Source organism: Hordeum vulgare, chromosome 7H (assembly GCF_904849725.1).
Source record: "Hordeum vulgare subsp. vulgare chromosome 7H, MorexV3_pseudomolecules_assembly, whole genome shotgun sequence".
In the NCBI taxonomy this organism is placed as follows: Eukaryota; Viridiplantae; Streptophyta; class Magnoliopsida; order Poales; family Poaceae; genus Hordeum; species Hordeum vulgare.
In genome coordinates this window covers 221,923,371-221,950,303 of record NC_058524.1, presented here as the reverse complement: position 1 = coordinate 221,950,303, position 26,933 = coordinate 221,923,371, and the positions used below count along the sequence as shown (strand labels likewise).

The 26,933-nt window shown below is 47.1% G+C and overlaps 1 protein-coding gene across 1 annotated transcript; it reads right to left on the bottom strand.

Annotated features, from left to right (window-relative positions):
- Positions 1-13,182: 13,182 nt before the first annotated feature.
- On the bottom strand, positions 13,183-26,857 carry LOC123408742 (probable RNA methyltransferase At5g51130). Its single transcript, XM_045101789.1, has 8 exons — positions 26,471-26,857; positions 25,750-25,864; positions 15,546-15,593; positions 14,544-14,793; positions 14,345-14,432; positions 14,178-14,243; positions 13,686-13,754; positions 13,183-13,599 (listed from the first exon to the last, which is right to left on the bottom strand). Exons 1-8 carry the CDS (start codon positions 26,702-26,704, stop codon positions 13,510-13,512), a joined length of 960 nt encoding a protein of 319 aa, XP_044957724.1. The 5' UTR covers positions 26,705-26,857; the 3' UTR covers positions 13,183-13,509.
- Positions 26,858-26,933: the final 76 nt, after the last annotated feature.

The window sequence follows — 26,933 nt, the reverse complement described above, 5'->3', positions numbered from 1 at the left end:
ATGGAGACTATGATTCCCCCATGAGTCGGGATGAGACTCCAGACAAAAAAATGTTGAGAGGAAAAAAGGGAGAGAAGGGGCAATGTTACTATATTTTTACCACACTTGTGCTTCAAAGTAGCACCATGTTCTTCATATAGATCTCCTAAGTTATAACTTACATATACTAGTGGGAATTTGTCATTATAGAACTTGGCTTGTATATTATGATGATGGGCTTACGCAAATGCTTGAGGTCTTCATGATCAATAAAGTTGGATGCACACCCACTTAGTTTCCATCCAGCTTTCATACACTTATAGCTCTTAGTGCATCCGTTGCATGGCAATCCCTACTCCTCGCATCGACATTAATTAATGGGCATCTCCATAGCTCGTTGATCCACCTAGTTGATGCGAGACCTTCTTCCTTTTTCCTTTTGATCTCCACCACCACATTCCATTCCACCTATAGTGTTACATACATGTATCACGCTCATGTATTGTGTGAAGTTGAAAATGCCGAAGTGCATTAGTAGTACGATCCAATTTCCTGGTTTAACACCGGGGTGCTCATGATTTATGCTTATGTGGTGAAGACAGAGTCGTGCCATGCTAATATGATAAAATGAGTTTGGTTAAATATTCATTAAGGATCATATATTTTGAAAAAGTAATGCTTATGTTTCTTATATTTCTGAATACTATTATGTTGATATCAATTACTTCATCATTTTCAATATTTATACCGTGATTAAGATTACATGATACACATGTTAGGTAGCATTCAACATAAAACATTATTTTTTTATCATTTACCTACTCGAAGATGAGGAGGGATTAAGTAGGGACGGTCCTGAGATTTCTTGGGGCCGGGGCGAGACTAGAAACACGGGCCCCTCAATATATGTATATGTGAAATATTATTAATAAACACTAGTAAAGTGCATCCAAATTTAAATAATTTATATTACCTTAAAATTTTCCTCTAACATTCCTAGATGCGATTATATTTACTATGGTATCAATATAAATCTCAATCAATATTTTCTAAAGTTACCAAACTATTTAAGCTCCCATGGAGTATATAGCTATTTAAAAGATGTTCATGCTTCTTATGGTATGACAATAACTATCACATAAGGCAGCATACCTCGGCCATCATTCACACATCCAGTGCCTCCGTATACATATCTTTCTTTCTAAAAGAAATTGTTCAAAGCATTAGAACTATCTTCTAAGCTCCAGAGATAACATGGATAATGGATTGAATGTCACAGACTATACGAGAAACCGTTGAACAGAAGATTCAGTATATTACTAGATATCATCTCCAGATCTAAAAGGCAGTCTTTTATACTAACTTTGATACTCGAGATATATGTTGAAACTTTCTACAAGAATAGATCAAAAATAGAGCAAAGTGATCCTTACCAGGGCCTGAAGGCGAGCCTACATGTGTACTCCTCCTCCCTTGCCGTCGTCATAGCACCAGCAGCGATGTCCTTGCCGTGATTGGGTTCTAAAGTTTGGTGGTGGTGGCGGGCGATGCGCATCCACAACGGGAAAATAAAGGACACGAGGGCGTTGTGCGCTATGCATTGGGTCAGGCCCAGTTTCTCAGCGATAGGGATGGATGTATCGCAACAATGAAAACATGACAACGTACGAGGTGATCTTCATCATCTAAAAAAAGTATGACGTGATTTGACCTGATGGTGCATACGGCATACCTGATCAGAGGGGCCCCCTAGATTTGGGGGCCCGGGGCGGCCGCCCCGTGCCCCCCTCAAGGTCGGCCCTGGGATTAAGCTTCGGGATGCCGATACGTCTCCAACGTATGTATAATTTTTTATTGTTTCAGGCTATTAAAATCTTGGATGCTTTCTATGCATTCATGTGTTATTTTATATTATTTTTGGGCACTAATCTATTAACCCAATGCCCAGTGCTAGTTACTATTTTTTTTTCTTTGTGTTTTTTATCAAAAAATCAATACCAAACAAAGTCCAAACACGATGAAATTTTACGGTGATTTTATCTGGACCAAAAGGGACGGTGGAAGCTTTGGGAGAAGGCCAAATGATCCGCGGGAGAGCCACGAGCTCGTTTGGGGCGCCTTCGGGGTAGGGCATGCCCTGTACGCTCGTGACTCCCTCGTTATGCCTTTTGACCTAATTCCACCTCTATATATTCCCATATATTGCCAGACCAACAAGAGATACCCATAACACTTTTTCCTTCACCGCAAGCCTTTGTACTTGTGTGATCCCATATGAAGGACTTTTCATGTACTTTGTCACACGGGAAATTGATCACGGAGACCATCTACATCAACCTTGCTGCATCCATGATGATGTCTGAGTAGTTCAACCTTGTTGCTTCCACAAACCTTGTAGGAAATATGCCCTAGAGGCAATAATAAATTGGTTATTATTATATTTCCTTGTTCATGATAATCATTTATTATCCATGCTAGAATTGTATTGATTGGAAACTCAAATACATGTGTGGATACATAGCCAACACACTGTCCCTAGTGAGCCTCTAGTTGACTAGCTCGTTGATCAAAGATGGTCAAGGTTTCCTGGCCATAGACAAGTGTTGTCACTTGATGAATGATGTGATGGACAAGACCCAAACTATAAACGTAGCATATGATCGTGTCACTTTATTCCTACTGTTTTCTACATGTCAATGTATCTGTTCCTATGACCATGAGATCATGAAACTACCGAACACCGGAGGAATACCTTGTGTGTACCAAACGTTGCAACGTTACTGGATGACTATAAAGGTGCTCTACAGGTATTTCCAAAGGTGTGTGTTGGGTTGGCGTGGATCAAGGCTGGGATTTGTCACCCCGTGTAACGAAGAGGTATCTCGGGGCCCACTCGGTAATACAACATCACAACAAGCCTTGCAAGCAATGTGACTAAGGAGTTAGTCATGGGATCTTGTATTACGGAACGAGAAAAGAGACCTGTCGGTAATGACATTGAACTAGGTATGGAGATACCGACGATCGAATCTCGGGCAAGAAACATACTGAAGGACAAAGGGAACAGCATACGGGATTAACTAAATCCTTCACATAGAGGTTCAACCTATAAAGATCTTCGTAGAATATGTAGGAGCCAATATGGGCATCCAGGTCCCGCTATTGGTTATTGCCCGGGGAGTGTCTCACATCATGTCTGCATAGTTCTCGAAGGGTCTGCACACTTAAGGTTCGGTGACGTTTCGGTATAGTTGAGTTATAGGTGTTGGTGACCGAAGGTTGTTCCGAGTCCCGGATGAGATCCAGGACGTCATGAGGAGCTCTGAAATGGTCCAGAGGTAAAGATTGATATATAGGAGGTCATGTTTTGGTCACCGGAAAGGTTTCGGCCTCATTGGTAGTGTACTGGGAGTGCGGGGAGGGTGCCAGGGGACCACCGGGAGGGGTGTGACGACCCGAGAGCCTTATGGGCTATAGAGGAGGTGTACCAGCCCTTGGTGGGCTGTACGAAGCCTCTCTCAAAATCCCACGCGTCTAGGAGTGGAGATAAAAGGCAAAAGTCCTTGAAAAGGAAAGGAAGGAGGAATCCTCCCAAAGTAGTCCACCTCCCTTGTGGGAAGGTGGACTCTTTATTGTAGGGTTCGGCCGACCCTTTCTCCTTGGATTAGGGGCCAAGGCTGCCTCCTCTCCTCTCCTCCTATATATACTAGAGGTATTGAGGGTTTTGGATATATAGAAGTCAGCCACGGCTGCCTCTCTCTCTCTCTAGATCTGTTTTTCCTCTAGTCTAGTTCGGCAGTGCTTAGGTGAAGCCGTGTTGGACTAGTTCGCCACCACCACCACCACGCCTCCATGCTGGAGAACTCATCTAACTCTTCACCCCTCTTTCTGGATCAAGAAGGCGGGGATCGTCATCGAGATGTACGTGTGCTAAACGTGGAGGTGTCGTTCGTTCGGCACTAGGTCAGAGTGGATCGTGATGGGATCATGGGACGGATCGTGATGAGATCGTGGGACGGGCTGCGATTTGGAATGCAAAGATGTTCCACTACATCAACTGTGTTATATACGCTTCCGCTTAGAGATCTACAAGGGTATGTAGATTCACTCTCCCCTCTCGTAGATGATCATCACCATGGATAGGTATTGCGTGCGCATAGGAAATTTTTTGTTTCCCATGCAACGTTCCCCAACAGTGGCATCATGAGCCAGGTTTATGCGTAGATGATATCTCGAGTAGGACACAACGGAGTTTGTGGGCGTTGATGTTCAATTTGCTGCCCTCCTTAGTCTTTTCTTGATTCGTTGGTATTGTTGGATTGAAGCGGCCCAGACCAACATTACTCGTACACTTACGAGAGACCGGTTTCATCGACTAACATGCAACTTGTTGCATAAAGATGACTGGCGGGTGTCTATTTCTTCAACTCTAGTTGAATCGGATTTGACCAAGGCAGTCCTTGGAGAAGGTTACATAGCAACTTGCATATCACCATTGTGGTTTTGCGTAAGTAAGATGCGATCATACTAGATACCCATAGCAGCCACGTAAAACATGCAACAACAAATTAGAGGATGTCTAACTTGTTTTTGCAGGGTATGCATGTGATGTGATATGGCTAAAGACATGATATGATACATTGGATGTATGAGATGATCATGTTGTAATAGTTAAATATCGACTTGCACGTTGATGCTACGGCAATCGGTAGGAGACATAGGGTTGTCTTTAATTATTTTTCTCTTGGAGATGCTTTGCTTTATCGCTAGTAGTAGCTTTAGTAGTAACAACATAGTTAGCGCGGCAACCTCAATGGCAGAACAATGATGGAGATAATGATGATGGAGATCATGGTGTGGCACCGGTGACGATAGAGATCATGTCGGTGCTTTGGTGATGGAGATCAAGAAGCACAAGTTCATGGCCATATCATGTCACTTATGATTTGCATGTGATGTTAATCCTTTTATGCACCTTGTTTTGCTTAGGACGACGGTAGCATTATAAGGTGATCCCTCTCCAAAATTTCAAGATAAAATTGTGTTCTCCCCGACTGTGCAATGTTGCTACAGTCCCTCGTTTCGAGACACCACGTGATGATCGGGTGTGATGGACTCAACGTTCACATACAATGGGTGCAAAACAGTTGCATACGCGGAACACTCGGGTTAAACTTGACGAGCCTAGCATGTATAAACATGGCCTCGGAATACAGGAGACCGAAAAGTCAAGCATGAGTCATATAGTGGATATGATCAACATGGAGATGTTCACCGTTGAAGCTAAACTCAACGCACGTGATGATCGGACTTGAGTTAGTGAATTTGGATCATGTGACACTCGAATGATTAGAGGGATGTCAATTTGAGTGGGAGTTCTTAAGTAATATGATTAATTGAACTCATTATCATGAACATAGTCAAAGGTCTTTGCAAATTATGTTGTAGCTTGCGCTGTAGCTCTACTATTTTTGATATGTTCCTAGAGAAAACTTAGTTGAAAGATGATAGTAGCAATTATTCGGACTGGGTCCGTAAACTAAGGATTGTCCTCATTGCTGCACAGAAGGCTTATGTCCTTGATGCATCCCTAGGCGTGTTGAACCCCGAACGTCGTCTTTGGATGTTGCGAACATCTGACATACCCGTTTTTTATGACTACGTGATAGTTCAGTGCGTAGTACTTAACGGCTTAGAATTGAGGCGCCGAAGACGTTTTGAACATCACAGAACATATGAGATGTTCCAAGAGCTGAAATTGGGATTTCAGGCTCGTGCCCACGTCAAGAGGTATGAGACCTCCGACAAGTTTTTGGCCTGCGAAGTAAGGGAGAAAAGCTCAATCGTTGAGCATGTGCTCAGATTGTCCGAGTACTACAATCGCTTGAATCGAGTGCGAGTTGATCTTCCAGATAAGATAGTGATTGACATAGTTCTCCAAAGTCACTGTCACCAAGCTATAGAGCTTCATGATGAATTATAATATATCAGGGATAGATATGATGGTCCTTTAGCTATTCGCGATGTTTGACACCGCGAAAGTAGAAATCAAGTAGGAGCATCAAGTGTTGATGGTTAGTAAAACCACTAGTTTCGAGAAGGGCAAGGGTAAGAAGGGATACTTCATGAAAGGCAAACCATTTCCCGCTCTAGTGAAGAAACCCAAGGTTAAACCAAACCCGAGACTAAGTGCTTCTATTATGAGGGGAACAGTCACTGGAGCGGAACTACCCTAGTTACTTGGTAGATGAGAAGACTGGCAAAGTCGACAAAAGTATATTGGATATACATGATATTGATGTGTACTTTACTAGTACTCCTAGTAGCACCGGGGTATGAGATATCGGTTCAGTTGCTAAGTGTTAGTAACTCGAAATAAAGGCTATGGAATAACGAAGACTAGCTAAAGGCGAGGTGACGATGTGTGTTGGAAGTGTTTCCAAGGTTGATCTGATCACCATCGCACGCTCCTTCTACTTTCGAGATTAGTGTTGAACCTAAATAAGTGTTATTTGGTGTTTGCATTGAGAATGAAGATGATTAGATTGTGTTTACTTCAATACGATTATTCATTTAAAGAGAATAATGGTTATTCTATTTGCTTGATTAAATACCTTCAATGTTTATTGAATCTCGATCGTAGTGATACATATGTTCATGATACTGATGCCAAAAGATACAAAGTAGTAATGATAGTACCACTTACTTGGGGCACTGCCGCTTGAGTCATATTGGTGGATCTATGGACTCACTCGTTTTTTAAACGTTTGAGACATGCGAACCATGTCTATTGGTATAAACGCATGAAGAAACTCCATACAGATGGATCGTTTGGACTCGCTTGATTTTGAATCACTTGAGACATGCAAATCATACCACATGGGCAAGATGACTGAAGGCCTCATTTTCCAATGAGATGGAACAAGAGAGTAACTTGTTGGAAGTAATACATTTTGATGTATGCAGTCAATTGAGTGCTGAGGCACGCAGTGGATATCATTATGTTTTTACTTCACAGATGATTTGAGTGGATACTGGTATATTTACTTGATGAAACACAAGCCTGAATTATTGAAGGGTTCAAGTAATTTCAGAGTGAAGTTGAAAATCATCGTGACAAGAGGATAAAATGTCTACGATATGATCATATATATGAATACTTGAGTTGCGAGTTTGGTACACATTTAAGAGAATGTGGAAATTGTTTCACAACGAATGCCACCTGGAACACCATGGTGTGATGGTGTGTCTGAACGTCGTATCCATGCCCTATTGGATATGGTGCGTTCTATGATGTTTGTTATCGAAATTACCATTATCGTTTTTGGGTTAGGCATTAGAGACAACCGCATTCACTTTAAATAGGGCACCACGTAATTCCGTTGAGATGACACCGTATGAACTATGGTTTGGACAAACCTAAGCTGTCGTTTCTTAAAAATTTGGGGCTACGACTCTTATGTGAAAAAGTTTCGGCCTAATAAGCTCGAACCCAAAGCGGATAAATGCATCTTCATAGGATACCCAAAACAGTTGGGTATATCTCCTATCTCAGATCCGGCAGCAAAGTGTTTGTTTCTAGAAACGTGTCCTTTCTCGAGAAAAAGTTTCTCTCGAAAGAATTGAGTGGGAGGGTTGTGGAACTTGATGAGGTTATTGAACCGTCACTTCAAACAGTGTGTAGCAGGGCGCGGGAAGTTGTTCCTGTGGCGCCCACACCAATTGAAGTGGAAGTTGATGATAGTGATCGTGAAGCTTCGAGATCAAGTTACTACAAACCTCATAGGTCGACAAGGTCACGTACTGCTCCAGAGTGGTACGATAACCCTGTCTTGGAGGTCATGTTGTTGGACAACAATGAACCTACGAGCTATGGAGAAGTAATGGTGGGCCTGGATTTGGATGAATGGTTGGACGCCATGAAATCCGAGGTAGGATCCATGTATGAAAACAAAGTGTAGACTTTGGAAGAACTACTTGATGGTCGTAAGGCTGTTGGGTACAAATGGATTTTTAAAAAGGAATACGGACAATGATGGTAAGTGTCACTATTAAGAAAGCTCGACTTGTCGCAAAGATGTTTCTGACATGTTCAAGGAGTTGACTACGATGAGACTTTGTCACTCGTAGGAATGCTAAGAGTTTGTTGGAATTATGAGAGCAGTTGCTACATTATTTATGAAATCTTGCAGATAGGATGTCGAAACATTGTTTCCTTGAGGAAAGGTTTTATGTGATACAATCAGAAGGTTTTTTCAATCCTAAAGTATGCTAACAAGTATGCAAGCTCCAGCAATCCATCTATGGACTCGAGCAAGCATCTCGGAGTTGGAATATATGCTTTGATGAGATGATCAAAGTTTTTGGTTTTATACAAAGTTTATGAGAAACTTGTATTTCCAAAGAAGTGAGTGGGAGCACTATAGAATTTCTGATAAATATATGTTGTTGACATATTTTGATCGGAAATAATGTAAAATTTCTGGAAAGCATAAAGGGTTGTTTGAAAGGAGTTTTTCAAAGGAAAACCTAGATTAAGCTACTTGAACATTGAGCACCAAGATCTTTGGAGATAGATTAAAGCGCTTAATAGAACTTTCAACGAAATGCATGCCTTGACAAGTTTTTCAAGGATTTCAAAATAGATCGGCAAAGAAGGAGTTCTTGGCTGTGTTGTAAGGTGTGAATTTGAGTAAGACTCAAAGCCCGACCACGACAGAAGAAAGAGAAAGGACGAAGGTCGTCCCCTATGCCTTAGCCATAGGCTCTAAAGTATGCCATGTTGTGTACCGCACCTGATATGTGCCTTGCCATGAGTCTGACAAGGGGTACAAAGAGTGATCCAAGATTGAATCACTGAACATAGGTCAAAGTTATCCTTAGTAACTAGTGGACTAGGGATTTTTTCTCGATTATGGAGGTGATTAAAGAGTTAGTCATAAAGGGTTACGTCGATGCAAGCTTTGACATTAATCTTAATAACTTTGAGTAGTAAATCGGATTCGTATAGTGGAGCAGTCATTTGGAATAGTTCGAAATGGCGCGTGGTAGCAACATCTATAGGATGACATAGAGATTTGTAAAGCACACACGGATCTGAAAAGTTCAGACCCGTTGACTAAAACCTCTCTCACAAGCAAGACATGATCAAGCCCCAGAACTGTATGGGTGTTAGATTCATTACAATCACATAGTGATGTGAACTAGATTATTGACTCTAGTGCAAGTGGGAGACTATTGGAAATATGCCCTAGAGGCAATAATAAATTGGTTATTATTATATTTCCTTGTTCATGATAATTGTTTATCATCCATGCTAGAATTGTATTGATTGGAAACTCAAATACATGTGTGGATACATAAACCACACAATATCCCTAGTGAGCCTTTAGTTGACTAGCTCATTGATCAAAGATGGTCAAGGTTTCCTCGCCATAGACAATTGTTGTCACTTGATAACGGGATCACATCATTAGGAGAATGATGTGATGGACAAGACCCAAACTATAAACATAGCATATGATCGTGTAAGTTTATTGCTACTGTTTTTGCATGTCAATGTATCTGTTCCTATGACCATGAGATCATGCAACTCCCGGACACCGGAGGAATACCTTGTGTGTATCAAACGTCGCAACGTTACTGGGTGACTATAAAGGTGCTCTACAGGTATCTCCAAAGGTGTGTGTTGGGTTGGCGTGGATCAAGACTGGGATTTCTCACTCCGTGTGACGGAGAGCTATCTCGGGGCCCACTCGGTAATACAACATCACAACAAGCCTTGCAAGCAATGTGACTAAGGAGTTAGTCATGGGATCTTGTATTACGAAACGAGTAAAGAGACTTGTCAGTAAAGAGATTGAACTAGGTATGGAGATACCGACGATTGAATCTCGGGCAAGTAACATACCGAAGGACAAAGGGAACAACATACGGGATTAACTGAATCCATGACATAGAGGTTCAGCCGATAGAGATCTTCGTAGAATATGTAGGAGCCAATATGTGAATCCAGGTCCCGTTATTGGTTATTGACCGGGGAGTGTCTCGGTTCATGTTTGCATAGTTGTCGAACCCGCATGGTCTACACATTTAAGGTTCGGTGACGTTTCGGTATAGTTGAGTTATAGGCTTTGGTAGCCGAAGGTTGTTCAGAGTCCCGGATGAGATCCTGGACGTAACGAGGAGCTCCAAAATGGTCCGTAGGTAAATATTGATATATAGAAAGTCCTGTTTTGGTCACCGAAAAGGTTTCGGGCTCATCGATAGTGTATTGGGAGTGTCGGGAGGGTGCCGGTGGACCACCGGGAGGGGTGTGATGACCCAAGAGCCTTATGGGTTGTGAGAGGAGGTGGACCAGCCCCTGGTGGTCTGGGCGAAGCCTCTCTCAAAACCCCATGCGGCTAGGAGTGGAGATAAAAGGCAAAAGTCCTTTAAAAGGAAAGGAAGGAGGAGTCCTCCCAAAGTAGTCCACCTCCCTTGTGGGAAGGTGGACTCTTCCTTGTAGGGTTCGGCCAACCCCTTCTCCTTAGAGTAGGGGCCAAGGCTGCCTCGTGTCCTCCCCTTGTATATATAGTAGAGGTATTAGGGGTTTTTGGATACACAGAAAAGAGCCACGGCTGCCTCTCTCTCTAGATCTGTTTCTCCTCTAGTCTAGTTCGACGGTGCTTAGGCGAAGCCCTGCTGGATTAGTTCACCATCACAACCACCACACCTCCGTGCTGGAGAACTCATCTAACTCTCCGCCCCTCTTGCTGGATCAAGAAGGCGGGAATCGTCATCGAGCTGTACGTGTGCTGAACGCGGAGGTGCCGTCCGTTCGGCACTAGATCGAGATGGATCGTGATGGGATTCTTTCCGATGTAATCTTCTTTTACTATGTGTTCTCCGCGATCTCTTGGAATTCTTTCCGATGTAATCTTCTTTTACTATGTGTTAGTTGGGATCTGATGAATTGTGGGTTTATGATCTATTCATTCAAAGTAATTGAGTCTTTTCTTAACCTTATTATTCATGATTGTTATAGCTTTGTATTTCTCTCTCATTTATCCGTTTGGTTTGGCCAATTAGATTGATTTATCTTTAGTGGGGGGAGGTGTTTTCTAATGGGTTGAATTTTGCGATGTGATACTTTTGATCTGCGTTGGATTTTTCCCCGAAGAGGAGCGAATGATGCAACACAGTATTGATAAGTATTTGCCTCAGTGAGAACCAAGGTTATCGAACCAATAAAAGGACCACGCAATTTCCCTTTGTTGCCACCTACACACAAAAGAGAAAACACTTGCATCCAACGCGGACAAGAGGTTATCAATTCCCTTGAACTCGATACTTGAAAGCGATAAGTAGTGATAGATAGAAAGTTGAAATATATTAAATATAAAAAGTAAATACAAATAATAAAAGGCGGCTTGTATTTAGAGTATTTTTAAATATATTTATGAATAAACCCGGGGCCATAGTTTTCGCTAGAGGCTTGTCTCTTGTAGAAAGCATACACCGGGTAAACAAATTATTGTTGGGCAAATGATAGAAAAACGAATAGTTATGCAATATTTATTAATGACAATGATCATTACATATAAAAATCATGTCCGTAAGCAAGTAGACTGATAGGTCTCCAACGTATCGATAATTTATGAAGTATTCATGTCAATATTTTACAACTTTTATATACTTTTAACATCATTTTATATTATTTTTGGGACTAACTTACTTACTTAGTGCCGATTAACTTACTTATTCACTGTCGAGTGTCAGTACCTGTTTTTTTTTGTGTTTTCGTGGAAAATCCATATCAAACTAAGTCCAAACGCGATAAAAATTTACGAAGATTTTTTTAAAAATATATGTGAATTTTGAAAAACATAATCAACGTAACACGATGTCCTAGGGGCCAACAAGCCAACATGGCGCGACCAGGGTGGCCATCTCCAAAGTTAGTGAGGCTAGCTTTTTAGATATAGAAAATATATGGTGACCAATGTCTTCTCTTTCTCCATGGCCCATGGGATAACACACATGAACGCTCACGTTAAAAATACAATATGAATTATTTATTTTATTTATCATACAATATGGGATTTCTTGTTTGTAAATATATATATTCACAAATATGTGTGATGCTAAATATCAATTATTATTATTATTTCAAAATCCATAGAAGATATATATTTGCTGATACAAATAAAGCTGAGATCAAATATCGCAATCATCAATGCCTTCAGTCTCGCGCTCTATAGCTGTCATTTGTAACTTGATTAGTACTCCCTCCGTCTCAAAATAATTATCTTAATTTTATACTAGTTTTAGTGTAAAATTATATTAAAATTAAGATATTTATTTTGGGACGGAGGGAGTATTAAGAAGAGTTCAAACTTCAAACTAGGTGTAGCGAAAGTAACTAACCTAGTAGCTTGGAGCAAGCACGCTTAACGAATACGAAGAGTGCAATAACTAGCCAGCTCGCGAGGACCCTATGTTGTGGTCCTAACCGGCGCTGGGACCACCAGCTCGACGGCTTCCGGCCGGCGCCCCTGCTGGCCATGCCGATCAGCATGCCTATGGATTCCCAGCTCCCTGCCGGCCCACACCTCCATGTCCTCGTCGGTGTCGGTGGTCGCCGGGCTGTGGTGGTGGTGGTCGTGGTGCGCCACGCGGCCGTCCTTGAGGCACCGCACCAGGGCGCAGATGAGCAGCCTAACCGCGACGACGGCCGCGACGACGATGAGCACAGCGAGGAAGTAGTCGAGCGCCGTTCGGTGGACGTGCTGGCACTCGGCGACGCCCATGCAAACCATTGTTGCACTCGTCGCAGCTCAGCGCCATCGAGCTGGCTATATAAGGTAAGTTGAGAGAGAACAAGGTATTCCTTGCTTGGCTCGGGGCAGGGGAGAGGATGGAGATGGTTGCACCTTTGCGGTGCGGTGCCTTCCTTTGGCCTTTTATTTTTTCAGCTTTGGAAGATCCTTGGAGCCTTTCGAATGTGGTTGCATCTTCGGAAAAGACTGATCAATGGCTTTTGCTTCAAAGTGCTCGTGGAGTGGGCTCAGGTGAAGCTTGATCTGCAAGGGACGGGGACATTGGCGATTCTCCCCGGCTGTTCCAGGATTGAGCAAAGTAACAAGTATAGTGCCTGAAAGTTGATCTAATTGACCCAAGATAAAGCGATTGCAATTGACTGCGACAGAACTAGGATGCTCATAGGACGGGAAATCTTATATTACTGGAAGGTTTTCTCTGGCATTCAAAATCCATATATACAAAGGCTGATAGCCTAAAGTCTCACAAAATATTGAAAACTACCTACGGAAGGCAATACCACCACCACCCAATCCATAGCATTCCTTGGGCGCTTGTTGAAAATGACACTCCCACAAACTGCTAATCCAGCGTTATGTGAAACCTTGATCGTCATATTTGTACCAAAGAAAGCACCGGTGAAGTTCGACGAATCCCACAGCACCAAACTTATGCACCCGAAGCACCACATGAGCCTCTGGGTAAGAGGCAACCGTCGATCTCATTCCATCATTTGTAGTAAACTTCAATTGGGCGGTCAAAACCAGCGACGGATCCGACCAATCCGTTGGTAATCACCTCTACTGACCTGAATCCTACCTGCAAGTACAACTGCATGGTTTACAACGATTCTGCTGCAGGGAACTGGAAAAGAACATAGCATTAGTCGCCGATATAGAACGCACCTTGTCCAGAAGTACCTCCCGGAATTTCTCAGGGTATATACAGATATACTTGAAGTTTTCTTTGGCAAACTGAAATCCACCAGATAAAAGGACAGGACGATGTGAGTTAACTTCACCCCATGAAAGATTGAGAAGAAATATTTTTGCATCGATGGATCAGTATTTTGTTACTACTCATTCTAAGATGCATAAGATTGTGCGATCAGGGGAAACAAAAGCAGGTTGGGTGAGAGTAAGACCCTGTCGTAAATGATGAAAGACTTATTCAGAATGAAAAACAAGTAAATGATGACAGAGCAGGAAGCAATTCAAACCAAGGAGTACATCTAGCATTGAAACACGCAAGGGACCAAAAGAACAGTTCGATGCAACATACTCATGGCTACCCTTCAGCATTCACAAACAGAGTTAGAGCTTTAAAGTTGAAACTACCATCTCAAGCCAAAAACAAATCATGTAGCATCAGTCATCAGTATGACAATCAGAAATTACCTCTGACACTAATCTGTTTTTCCTATACGAGGTCCAAGGTTGAGGCTCCATGATAAAAATCCCTCCCTGCATAACAAGAGAAGCCAGAGGAAAGAAGACAATGTATTGTTAGTTTTTCCTCTTGCCACAGAGATCCAACATAGCGACAGCAAAAGAGAAATAGATACCGGTCTTAGAAGACTCCATATCTTCACAAACAAAGTGATTATGCCATCATCACCCCAGTTCAGGTGGATCCATTTTGTCACGCTCAAACTTTAAGAGAACAAAAGCACAACAAATCAAGATGACATTCAATTTGGATGGTGACTATACAAATAAACCAAAAAATCTATGGCATGTCTCTCTTGTAAATTTGCAACTTACCACATGATGGTGTCATACTGTTCTGAACATTTGCGTCTCTGTATAAAATTTTCAGACCGAAAAGAGACAATTTCAAAAAGATCAGGCCGAGCGTGCTTAGAAATATTTCCATTTGGCATCCCAGATACCACTTCTTCTTGATGGCTCTGAGTTGTGGACTCTGACGAGTTATGAACCTTGGCACTTTCTGGAGCCATGTTGCCTGTTCGGGATATCCTTCTTAAATTCCACTTAGCAAGGTCAATCAAACCTACAAGGTTAAGATCAGAATCAGTTTCATTTGACAAACCCAACCCAGCCAACCATACTACATTTAACAAGGCAAGAACAAACAAACATTACGTAACTACAAGGAACTATTCAAGTATGCTTGATGATATTTATTGGTAATCTGTCAAATATTTTTACTTAATTACGAACCGTGCATCTAACGTCAGAAAATTACAGAAATCCAAGTTTCGCTGTCATAAATGCACATTCTACTAAAAAACAAATTATAACACTATAAATCGCATAGAGTTTCATAATTTCAATTTTCAATATAGGTTGAGTTATCAATACAAAAACATCAAATTTGTGAACAGGAAGGTGTGGACATCAGCAAGGATTTTATACCATTTTAAAAATAAATAAAATTCTACTTCTTTATACTTGCAACCACAACACGCCTCACAAGCATTCTGTCGATACAATAATTACAAATTACTATTAACAACACTGAGATGGGATATGCAGTAACTGGTCGAACAGGACTAGATTTTCTTATTGGCACTTTATATTGTTCAGAAATGAGCATTAATACTCTCAGCACACAACATTATGTATATAAAAACACAAAATGTACATAAAGGCTGCTGTGAGACAAGCATCAATCAGATCTTTAGATTGTTTATTTGAAACATTCCAGCTACCAGCTACTTCATGCACTAAAAATAAACAGTATGAAATCGTATTACAAATAGACAATATTACTTCATTAAATATTAAAATAATAGTTTAAACCTTCATCGATGTCAACTCCAAGGATGCTTTGACATTCAAACTTCATCGCTGCAGACCAAAAAATTAGAGATGAGAAACTGTGTTTGTCACGAAATTTATCTAGAGAAAAAACATTCTACAATCCCTCTCCCTCTCCCTCTCCCTCTCCCTCCTCTCCCTCTCTCTCAATTGTCACATCTGCCCCCAAAAAATTGCATATGTCACCTTGATGTATTGATTTCTAACAAATGAGTGTCAGAAGAGCCACTAAGCCATCAATGCAAAGAATAATGAAGCACAAGACCAGCTACAGCTAATTGGCATTCTGTTCTTATACGGTCAAGAGTCGTGAAATGAAAATTATGCTATTGCAGACCAATATAATACTCAATACTGATAATACTACCTCTGTAAAGTAATATAAGATGTTTTAGATCACTATTTTAGTGATCGAAAACGTCTTATATTACTTTACGGAGGGAGTAATAAGTTAACAAAGGTAGCTGACATTTTCTATCCAATGCTTCATTTCTTTCTTCGATTGGATAAATATAACCGAAACGGGAGTAATCATCTGTGAATGTTATGAACGAATCATAACCATCCACACTTTTCACCGGAAATGGTCCACAAATATCAGTGTGAATAATTTCCAGTGTTCTTGTGCTTCGGTTTGCACCTTTTTTGATTTGTTTAGATATTTTCCTTTAACGCAATCTATGCATTGTTCTAAGTCAGAGAACTCCAACTGAGGAAGAATTTCACTTTTGACTAATCTTTCTATTCTCCCCCTGGAAATATGGCCCAAGCGACAATGCCATAATTTTGAGGAGTCCCGAGTTCTCTTTCTTTTCTTTTGTTCTTTGTTCGACGAGGAACTTTGCTCATTCACATTATATGCATAGTGCACTTTTTCACGAAGTGATAACAGATAAAGCTCATTATGGAGGAAGGCATCGCCTACATAATCATTATTATACCAAATGGCACATTTGTCATGTACAAAAAAACATTCATAATTGTCTTTATCCAAGCATGAAACACTTATTAAATTTCTATTACATGAAGACACGAATAGTACATCTCTAAGCAAAAGCTTGAATCCTTCGACGAGGAGCTAGCCGAAGGATTCAAGCTTTTGCTTAGAGATGTACTATTCGTGTCTTCATGTAATAGAAATTTAATAAGTGTTTCATGCTTGGATAAAGACAATTATGAATGTTTTTTTGTACATGGCAAATGTGCCATTTGGTATAATAATGATTATGTAGGCGATGCCTTCCTCCATAATGAGCTTTATCTGTTATCACTTCGTGAAAAAGTGCACTATGCATATAATGTGAATGAGCAAAGTTCCTCATCGAACAAAGAACAAAAGAAAAGAAAGAGAACTCGGGACTCCTCAAAATTATGGCACTGTCACTTGGGCCATATTTCCAGGGGGGAGAATAGAAAGATTAGTCAAAAGTGAAATTCTTCCTCAGTTGAAGTTCTCTGACTTAGAACAATGCATAGATTGCGTTAAAGGAAAATATGTAAAACAAATCAAAAAGGATGCAAACCGAAGCACAAGAACACTGAAAATTATTCACACTGATATTTGTGGACCATTTCCGATGAAAAGTGTGGATGGTTATGATTCATTCATAACATCCATATATGATTACTCCCGTTTCGGTTATATTTATCCAATCTAAGAAAGAAATGAAGCATTGGATAAATTCAAAATATTCAAAGCTGAAGTTGAAAATCAGCTTGACAAAAAGATAAAGATAGTGAGGTCAGACCGTGGGGGGGAGTACTACGGTCGACACACTCCATATGGCCAAGTCCCTGGACCTTTTGCAAAGTTCTTGCAGGAGAATGGCATAGTTGCCCAGTATTCAATGTCGGGCGAGCCTTAGCAAAATGGAGTAGCTGAAAGGCGCAACCGTATCCTTATGGATATGGTGCGCAGCATGATGAGTTACTTCAACCTGCCATTGGGATTATGGATGGAGGCGCTTAAAACCGCCATTCACATTTTTTTCCCCGAGAAAACGCAAAAGACTTTGCGTTTCATTGCATTGAAAAGAGGGGGGGACATCCTCCTAAGAGGCTAGTACAACGGTGTTACCAATGGATCAATGAACGTCCCAGGAGGGTGGCAGGGTGACCCTAAGCCCTTTGGCCCCTGCCTTAGCCCAACTCCTGGACTCATCCTTGATCGCATCAGCGAGCTCAACTAGCGATGGGGTTACATGGTCAAAAACACACGCGTTCCTATGCTTCCAGATCATCCAAGGCACAAGGAGCGCAACCGAGGCCAGCGCTTTGCAGAGCGGGGGTGGCGTGGCATCGCGAGCACGCAGCCACCAATCCTGGAGCGTGGCGTCCTGGTCAGGCACCGGAGTCGGGAGGCGCAGCCAGGACATGATCCCGTGCCAGGTCTACTTCGCGAATGGGCAGGTGAGTAGCAGGTGCTGTATCGTCTCCGGTTCTTGGTCGCAAAGGAGGCACCGAGGGTGATGTGTCAGGCCATGGCGAGCAAGGCGCTCAGCAGTCCAGCAGCGGTCCTGATTGGCGAGCCAGTGGAAGAACTTGACCTTCGACGGGGCCCAACCCTTCCAGATCAACTTCCAAGACCGGCAAGTGATAGATCTGTGGAAGGTGGCTAGGTAACAAGACCTAGCTGTGTAGCTGCCGCTGGCTGTCCACTTCCAGGATAGCGTGTCCGGCTCTGAGGAGAGGGTGGTGCGGGACACCAGCAGCCATATCTGGAGGTACTGCCCAATCTCCTGTAGGCCAAGGGTGTCGTGAATATCCCTCGCCCAAGCATTGCCGGCAATGCCCTCCGCCACCGTCCGAGATTTTCTGCGATGTTTGGGGATGCACATGTACAGCTAGGGCGCGTGCTCGCGGATGGAGAGGCCGAGAAGCCATCGGTCCTCCCAGAAAAGTGATGTCGTTCCGTCTCCAATCTGCATGGTGGTGGAGGCATAGAAAAGGTCGTGCTCCTCGGGGGTGAACTGCAAGTCCAGGCCATGCCAGGCGCGGCTAGTGTCCGTCCGCGATAGCCATAGCCATCTGAGCCTAAGGGCAAGCCCCGTGCGCTCTAGGTCGCGGACTCCCAGACCGCCGTACTCAATCGGTCGGCATACCCGGCGCCAGTTCACGTGACAGTGCCCACCGAGGGCAGCCTCGCGTCCGGCCCAGAGGAACCCACGCTGAATCTTCTCGAGCTGCTTCAGGGTTTTCTTCGGAGGTGTTAGGGCGAGCATTTGGTGGATGGGGATGGCGCTAAGCACAGACTTGACGAGCGCCAGCTGCCCGGCCTTGTTCATGAGCCACGCCTTCCACGATGGTAGGCGGCCGGCCACCTTGTCAACTAGTGGTTGCATCTGAGCCGCTGAGGGGCGGCGCGTGGAGAGGGGGATACCCAGATATGTGATGGGCAGGTCCGCCGCCTGGCAGCCAAGAATCGCTAGCGATTCGGTGGTCGACTCATCTCCATGTAATGCTGTGGCAGAGCTCTTGCCGTAGTTCACATGCAGGCCGGAGGCGGAACCAAAGACCCCTAAGATGCCCTTCACAGCGAGGACCTCGTCGGTCGAGGCGTGGCAGAACAACATCACATCATCGGCGTAAAGCGAGATAGCCGGGATGTTGTGTCGGGGGTGGAGGCTCCGGAGAATGCCGGCCTGGAGCGCCCATTGCATGAGGCAGCTGAGCGTGTCGACGGCCAGGACGAAGAGTTGTGGAGATGTCGAGTCACCCTGTCGCAACCCACGACGGTGCCAGATCGGGGGTCCCGGCACTCCATTGAGCAAGACGCGGGTGCTGGCCGATGAGAGGAGGATGGCCAGCCACTCCCGGAACCTCGCTCCGAACCCATATTGGCGCAAGGCCTCGAAGAGGAAGGGCCATGATATGGAGTCGAAGGCCCGGGTGAGGTCTAGCTTGAGCATGATCCTCGGCGCGCCCAGTTGGTGCAGAAGCTTGAGGGATTGCCGGACTAGGATGAAGTTGTCGTGGAGAGTACGTCCGGCGATGAATGCATTCTAGTAGCGGCTCACCAGGCCGTCGAGCATCAGGGCCAAGCACAAGGAGAGGACCTTCGCGAAGAGCTTAGCCACAATATGTATCAGGCAGATCGGCCAATAGTCGCCAAGTCTGTGGGCATCGGCGCGCTTTGGCAATAAGGTGAGCAGTGCTTGGTTGAGCTTGTGGAATCCGCGCCCCCTCAGCACATAGAGCTGCTCAAAGACCTCAAGCACGTCCTGCTTAATGGTGCTCCAGCACGCGCGCAGGAACTCCGCGGTGAAGCCGTCCGGTCCCGGTGCCTTGTGCACCGGCATGCGTCGCACAGCCTCCCAAATCTCCTCAGGGCTGAACGGCACCTCTAGGGCCGTCAGGTCAGCTGGCCCGGTGAGGTGCTCGAAGTCTAGCGTGTGGGCACGGTCGGCCGCTGTGCCAAGCAGCCCGTCGAAGTGAGCAAAGGCCGCCTGGGCCATCTCCTCATGCTCGCTGAGCATCTGCCCATCGACAAGCAGGCTGTACACTCTGTTCTTCTGCTGACGATATGTGCATTGCCTGTGGAAGAAGCTCGTGTTCGCGTCGCCGTCCGAGAGGGAGGAGAGGCGAGCACGCTGCCGGGCGATCGTGCGCTCAAGCGAGGCCAAGCCCAGGTAGGACATCTTGGTCTGCTTGCGCAACCAGTCCTCCGGGGGGGAGAGCGTGCGGATCTCCATCGCCTGGTCGAAGCGCAGGATTAGCTCGCGGGAGATGGCGAGCTTGTCCCTGATGTTGCCCGTGGACTTGGCGCTCCAGCTCGTGAGGGCGCGGCCCGTGGCCTGCAGGCGCCTGACCAGCCGTCTGAAAGGGTCTGGGTCGGACACCGAGCCCCAGGCCGCGGCTACCGTGTCGTGGAAGCCGTCGAGACGCATCCAAAACTCCTCGAAGTGGAATCGTTTGTGATCCGAGGGCATGGGTGAGCAGTCCAGAAGCAGAGGGCAGTGGTCAGATACAACGGATGCCAGGCAACGGAGGTGGCACTCGCCATGGCTGTCCTCCCAGTCTGCGGTGCAGAGCACCCGGTCAAGGCACACGAGCGTAGGAGGGGATTGCTCGTTGGACCACGTGAAGCGACGCCCATTGAGGTAAACCTCCTTCAGAGTCAGGTCGTTGATGACGCGGCGGAACCTACCCATCATGCGATGGTTCACGTTGCCCGAGCTTTTGTCCGAGGCGCGACATATCAAGTTGAAGTCCCCGCACAACATCCACGGGCCTGGGCTGGTATCGCGAATGTCGCGCAGCTCCTGCAGGAACAGCAGCTTGTCCTGGTCACTTTGGGGCCTGTAGACCGTGGTGAGCCACCAGGGGTTGCTATTGGGCGCGCGTACCTTCGCAGTCACCGCGTGCTGCGTGAAACAGGAGGTCAGAGAGCGTGACAGCCCTGGTTTTCCAAGCCAGGAGAATGCCACCACGCGTGCCATCGGCCGGGAGGTAAGTGGAACCATCAAATTCAGACCCCAGCGTTTCCAGCACAACAGACGACGAGATCAAAGCCATCTTAGTTTCTTGAAGACATATAATGGACGCGCGGGTGGTACAGAGAAGCGATCGAATCGCGCAGCGCCTAGCGCGCGAGTTAAGGCCTCTAACATTCCATACAACAATCTGCAAGCCGTGATCCATGAGCAAGGGGTCGACGTGTGGCGAGCGGCGCCGCTAACTCGCGCAGGCGGCAGCATCGCTGGGCACAGCCGTCAGACATGCCGGAATCTCCCTGTCAACAAGGGCCGCGATAGCCTGCAAGACCGACAGCTGGAGCGGCGTGGCGAACAAATCGTCGTAGGCCTTCATCTCGACGGCGGAGATGGGTTGGTTGATGCCGACAATGCCGAGGGTGCGTAGAATCTGCACTTGGGCGCGCCTCTCGGCCCTTGGCGACGTTGCCGCAGCCATGTGTGCAGCAGCGGATCGTCCCCGCCGAGGACTAAAGTTCAGAGGTGGCCACGGTCGTTTCCCCGGGGATGGCAAGGTGGCATTAAGTTGCTTCATGGCTGCTGACAAGAATTGTCCCAGCGTCCAGGAGGAGGGACCGGAGACCGGCCGGCTGCGCGGTCGTAGCAAGGTGATCGGGGGCGAAGCAAATCGGTTCGGCGCAGGCACGCGCGGCGCGACATCAGGGGCGCCATCAGGATCACGACGTGCGGGCCGCTGCAGGATGGTGATCGGGGATGGGCCGGGGCGGCCTATGTCCTCGCCATTCGCTGCAGGAGGGGGCCCAAAGGAGGGAGTCCCAGGTGAGGCTGGCTCGGGGGAGGCCTGCTCGACAGTGGGCGTCCCTGCAGCGGGCTGGCAGGTGGGCAGGGGCCCAGGAGCCAAATCCGGCGGGGCGGCAGCGATGACCAGGTTTCCCGCGCGTGGCAAAGCGCTGCCCGCGCTGGCCTGCGGCGTCTGATCTGAGACGTCAGGCGGGTCCCGCGTAGCAGGGGGATCATTGCGCAGCTTTGGCCCGACCAGGCAGCAGGCGTGACTGGCACAGTTGGGGCGTCTGGCTGTGAATCAAAGACTTGGCTGGCGAGCGTGAGCTCAGCCGATGCAGAGGTGGCCCCGATCGAATCAGCTTCCGGCACAAGGGTACATGCGGTCCTGAGCACAACAGCCCTGGTCGTGGTGGGGACGCGTGGATTTGAAACGGCAGGAGGAATTAGGGCGTCGCCAGCCAACCGCGGCTCGCCGGCTGTCGCCGAGGCAGGAGCCGCTCTGACGCTGTCCGAGAGTTGCGCAGGTAGGTGTGCGCGGGCCCCCGACGAACCTCCCTTTTGCAGGCTGATGACGCGGTCCCTCTCTCCTTTGTTGACGCGCTGACGAGGGTGTGTGGGTCCCTGCGGCCTGGGCCAGGCCAGCATGCCCAGCCTGGCAGGACGAGAGCCGCTCGGCGGCGCCGCTGCGCCAGGCCAGGAAGCCGCCATGGTAAGCTCCGCCATGGTAAGCTCGATGGAGATGGGGTAGGACAGGGTCCTGATGGCGGGGGCTTCCGAGGGCACGCGAGCAGGGAGCTGCTCGACGATAGCCAGCACCACAGCGCGTCGGATGTCAGCGCGATCGTGAGCGCGGCCGACGAGACGGAAGACGGCAAGGTCGTCGCGCGACCGCGTGCGGCGGTGCAGCCGTTCAATCCAGCAGCTCGATCCCAGCACATGCTCGGCCATGGAAAGATGCCACGCGTGGGCCGGGATGCCGCGAAGCTCCAGCTCCACGCGGTATCCGAGGTCGTCGGCGGTGGCATGTGCCGATTTGCACCATGGCCGCAGAGAGAGGGCAGAACGGGGTGAGCAAAGGATGTGGTCGCCATTGAACCGGCGCATGGTGGCCAACGAGGAGAAGATGAGGAGGAAGTCCTCTGGATGATGCGCGTGCACGGTGAAGTCGCCCTCGGCGAGGTCCAGCGAGCTCAGGAGCAGCTCGACCACCTCGGCCGGAGATACTCGCGACCGATTGCGCGTGATGGTAACCACCATGGCACGGGCAAGGACAAGCTCGGCGTCATCCATCTCCGTCGTCTGCGCCACGATAACCCGCGCGGGGCCATCAACGGGCGACGGGGCGGCCGGAGCCGGGAGGGGAGCAGGCGCCGGAAGGACGGTGCGGGGTTGCACGGCGGTGGGAGGGATCCTGGCGACCACGCCGCGAGAGGGGGGTGCTGCACGGCCGCAGATGCGCGCGGGTGCTGCCTGGGAGCATCCTTGGCGCGAGGTTGCGCGGCGTCCGTGCGCGTGGGCTGCCGAGCCGCGTCGGCGGCGCGACGGCCGCCACAGGCGCGGGAGGCGTGGCCAAAGACGAGGCAGTGGCGGCACCGGACGTCGTTGGGGCAGTCGCGCACGTGATGCCTGTGGTCGAGGCAGCGGAAGCAGAGGCCGGCGACCTCCTCCGGGGACGGGCTGCGGCGATGCGACGGGGATGCCGGGCTGGGCGGGGCACCACGGCGCGGACGGCGGTGATGATGCTTGCGGCGGGGCTGCTGGAATCCGGCCGCGTCGAGCACCGGCCCTCCCGACGCGCGGTGCACCTCCAAGCGGGGGCCGAGGCGGTCCTGCACCGCGAGACGGGGAGCAGGCGCAGCACGTCCGGAGGCGGTGGCGGCGCGCCTGGGGGCAGCGGCGGCCGGCGGGCCTTCGGGAGACGCGCGTGCGACGTCGCTGTACGACCTCGTCGAGGACTCTCCCTCCGAGCTGCTCCAGCGTTCCCCGTAGGAGACGCGCTCGCCGGAGGGGGTCTCTCGGGGGTCGACAGGGTCAGCAGCGGCGAAGGCAGCCATCACGCGGGGCCTGAGGGGGAGCGGAAGCAGGGCGGAGCGCTGGTGCGGGCGGCGGCGGCTGATGGACGGCGAGGCTAGGCTAGGCGTGGGGAGCGGGGGCATTTCTAAACGGAGATTTAGAAGAAGATGTTTACATGAAACAACCCAAGGGTTTTATCATGGAAAGCAAGGAAGATATGGGATGCCGCCTAAAGAAATCCATTTATGGACTAAGGCAAGCCTCTAAACACTGGTATCTAAAGTTTAACGATACTATTAAAAGGTTTGGATTTCAAGAAAATGTTGAGGATAACTGTGTTTATGCAAAGTTTAGAAGTGGGAAATACATTTTCCTAATCTTGTATGTGGATGATATCTTGCTTGCAAGCAATGGTGTTAGTTTACTACAAGAGACAAAGAAATTTTTATCCTCAAACTTTGATATGAAAGACCTTGGTGATGCTTCATATGTTTTGGGCATTGAAATTCACCGAGATGGGAAAAATGGAGTCTTAGGACTGTCGCGGAAAGCATATTTAGAGAAAGTTCTCAAAAAGTATAATATGCATAAATGTAAAGCCACACCTGCTCCTATAGTCAAGGGCGGTAGTTTTGGGAATTACCAATGTCCCAAGAATCAGTACGAGCTCGATGAGATGAAAACAGTGCCATATACTTCGGCTGTTGGAAGTTTAGAGTATGCACAAGTGTGCACATGCCCTGACTTAGCTTTTATCACCGGGGTACTCGGTAGATATCAAGCAAATCCAGGCCAAGAGCACTGGAAGATGGCAAAGAAAGCATTGCGTTATGCGCAAGGCACAAAGGAAATCATGCCAACATACAGAAGATCTGATTCCCTAGAGATAAAAGGGTATTCAAACGCAGATTTTGCGGGAGATAGAGATGATAGAAAATCCACGTCTGGATACGTGTTCACTCTCGCTGGAGGAGCTATTTCATGGAAAAGCTCAAAACAGACCACCCAGTGTGTTCATGGAACACTTAGCCGCTAACGAAAGGGCTTACCACCCAGTGTGTTCAAGGAACACTTAGCCGGCATGGGTTTGATGGAAAGCCTATGATTCCTGGATCATAAGAGGCCCAAAAGTAAATGAATTTGTTTCAAAACAAAACGTGTGTTGTAGCTGTATGATTCTATCGGCAATTAAGCTGTGACGATGAGACATGCTCTACATGCCTATATGTGATGGAACAAATAAACTAGAAAGTATAAAGTCAAAAGTAAAAGTTGAGATCAAGGGGGAGAATGTTAGGTTGATCTCCTCCCGAGTGGGCCCAATGGCCCACCGGACCTTGATCTATGCGCCTTGATCGGGGACGCCCAACCCGTTATGGTTGGTGGGCCCCTATGACCCGCGCTATATAAAAGAAGGTGGGGTGTCGAGGCACGACTTATGAGGTTCACCGCCGTCACACTCCCACCTACAAACCCATCCGATCTAGGGTTAGCGCAGTGCTCACGGGAAGCACCACCCACGCCACACTCTTCCCTGTTACCACCGCCATCACCACCTCGCGATGGACGCCGGTGCGAGCTCGTCAAGCTCGGGACAAGGTAAAAACCACGACTAATACCGTGACCCATCTAACCTAGAGGATCCACGGGATCTATCAGTCTCAACCATATTACAAGTGACAACCTACAATAGATGACACATACTCGACTAAAATTATCCTACTGTAACCATATGAATAAATCAAAGAATTACAATAATTAGCTAAACAATGTTTTTGTTAATATGGATAAGACTTTCATATTCAAAATAGAAACTAAAACAATGTAACTGCACAGTAACAGAAGTCTGGTAATTCAAGAACAGAAGCTATAACATTGAAGTTGAAAGACATGGCAATAAGACCGGAAGATCATTAACCAAACAAAACAGAACAAAATTATTATCCCCAGAACATTACCTAGACCGATTGTGACCAAACCTTGGTTGCATCCAATATCAAGACAATCCTTGCCTGCAAACCACTCCTTCTTGAATATCTCAAGACGGGGATCCTCACCAACATTACGATCAATCTGTTGAGCATCAAGAGATTGAAGTTATCAGCTAAGATTTGTTGATCCGGCCATTGACTGCCTTTTTGTCGTATTAAGTGAACTATCATGTGCAGCATATAGAACAATTAAATGTCCAATCTAATGAAAAGACCCTCTATCCGTCTATCTGCCTCCTTTGAGCAGGTGAATTTAGCATAAGTAGATCTGTGAAAACAAGTACGTGCAACTAGGGTCCGTGCTTGCTTACTTCTTCTCTGCCAATTGCCATTACAGTAACACCTTGGGGCATTTACTAATCAGAAATTATACTGCATGTCCAATATGGGGTTAAAGGCTCAAAGCAGTGGTCTCGTTCCAAAACTCAAGTTCTGCAAGCTCTGAGACACAGATCAATGCCGAAACCTATCTGCGCATTTCATCAAACAGCTTGGGCGCGTCCTAAGCAAAAGCTCCAGCGCTTTCAACAAAGAGTCCTAGTCCGTATAAACCATCCCAGTCCCAGGAACATAGCAATCTCCAGCAAATCATTTCACCAGATAACTCCACGGCATGCACAACACATTGAAGATTCACCGTTTGTTAGAGAGGCCACCGAGTGGAGGGGAGAAGCGCGGTTCAACTCACTCGGTAGCCGTAGTAGTTCCTGTAGTTTCCGTAGATGAAAGCACCTCCCTTGTTCTTCCGCTTCTTCCCTCTACGTCCACCCCCACCACCTGCACCGCCGCCGCCGCCGCTGCCACCGCAGCCGTTACCTCCTCTTTCCTGTGCGTCGCTCTGTTTCCTCTCCGCCTCGCCTTTGGGCCCGTTGACCGCGGAAGGTGGCTGCGCGACGCCCTCCGGCGCAGCTGTGGTGACCATCCTCTGAGGAGGGGTGGCTCTCTTCGCCGCCGCGTTGTTTCGCTTCCCGCGGACGGTAGTGGGGAACAGCGCGCGGACGGCGAGGCGGAGGAGAAGAAACCCTTCGAGGCGCGAGGCTTTTGCGGCGCCGACTTGAGCAGGGAACAGGAAGAGGCCAGCGCAAAAAGAAAAAAGGAGGAAGGACCCGGCGAACAGACCTGGCCGGATGGGTCGGTACGGCACGGCCTGG

What these genes read in the sequence shown, in the direction of transcription:
- LOC123408742 (XM_045101789.1), bottom strand. Translation starts at nt 26,704, where the DNA reads ATGGTCACCACAGCTGCGCCGGAGGGCGTCGCGCAGCCACCTTCCGCG. An exon ending in TATGGAGTCTTCTAAGACCG is followed by an intron (nt 14,244 to 14,344) that starts GTATCTATTTCT and finishes CTTGTTATGCAG; the next exon opens with GGAGGGATTTTTATCATGGA. An exon ending in AAAACAGATTAGTGTCAGAG is followed by an intron (nt 13,755 to 14,177) that starts GTAATTTCTGAT and finishes GGTGGATTTCAG; the next exon opens with TTTGCCAAAGAAAACTTCAA.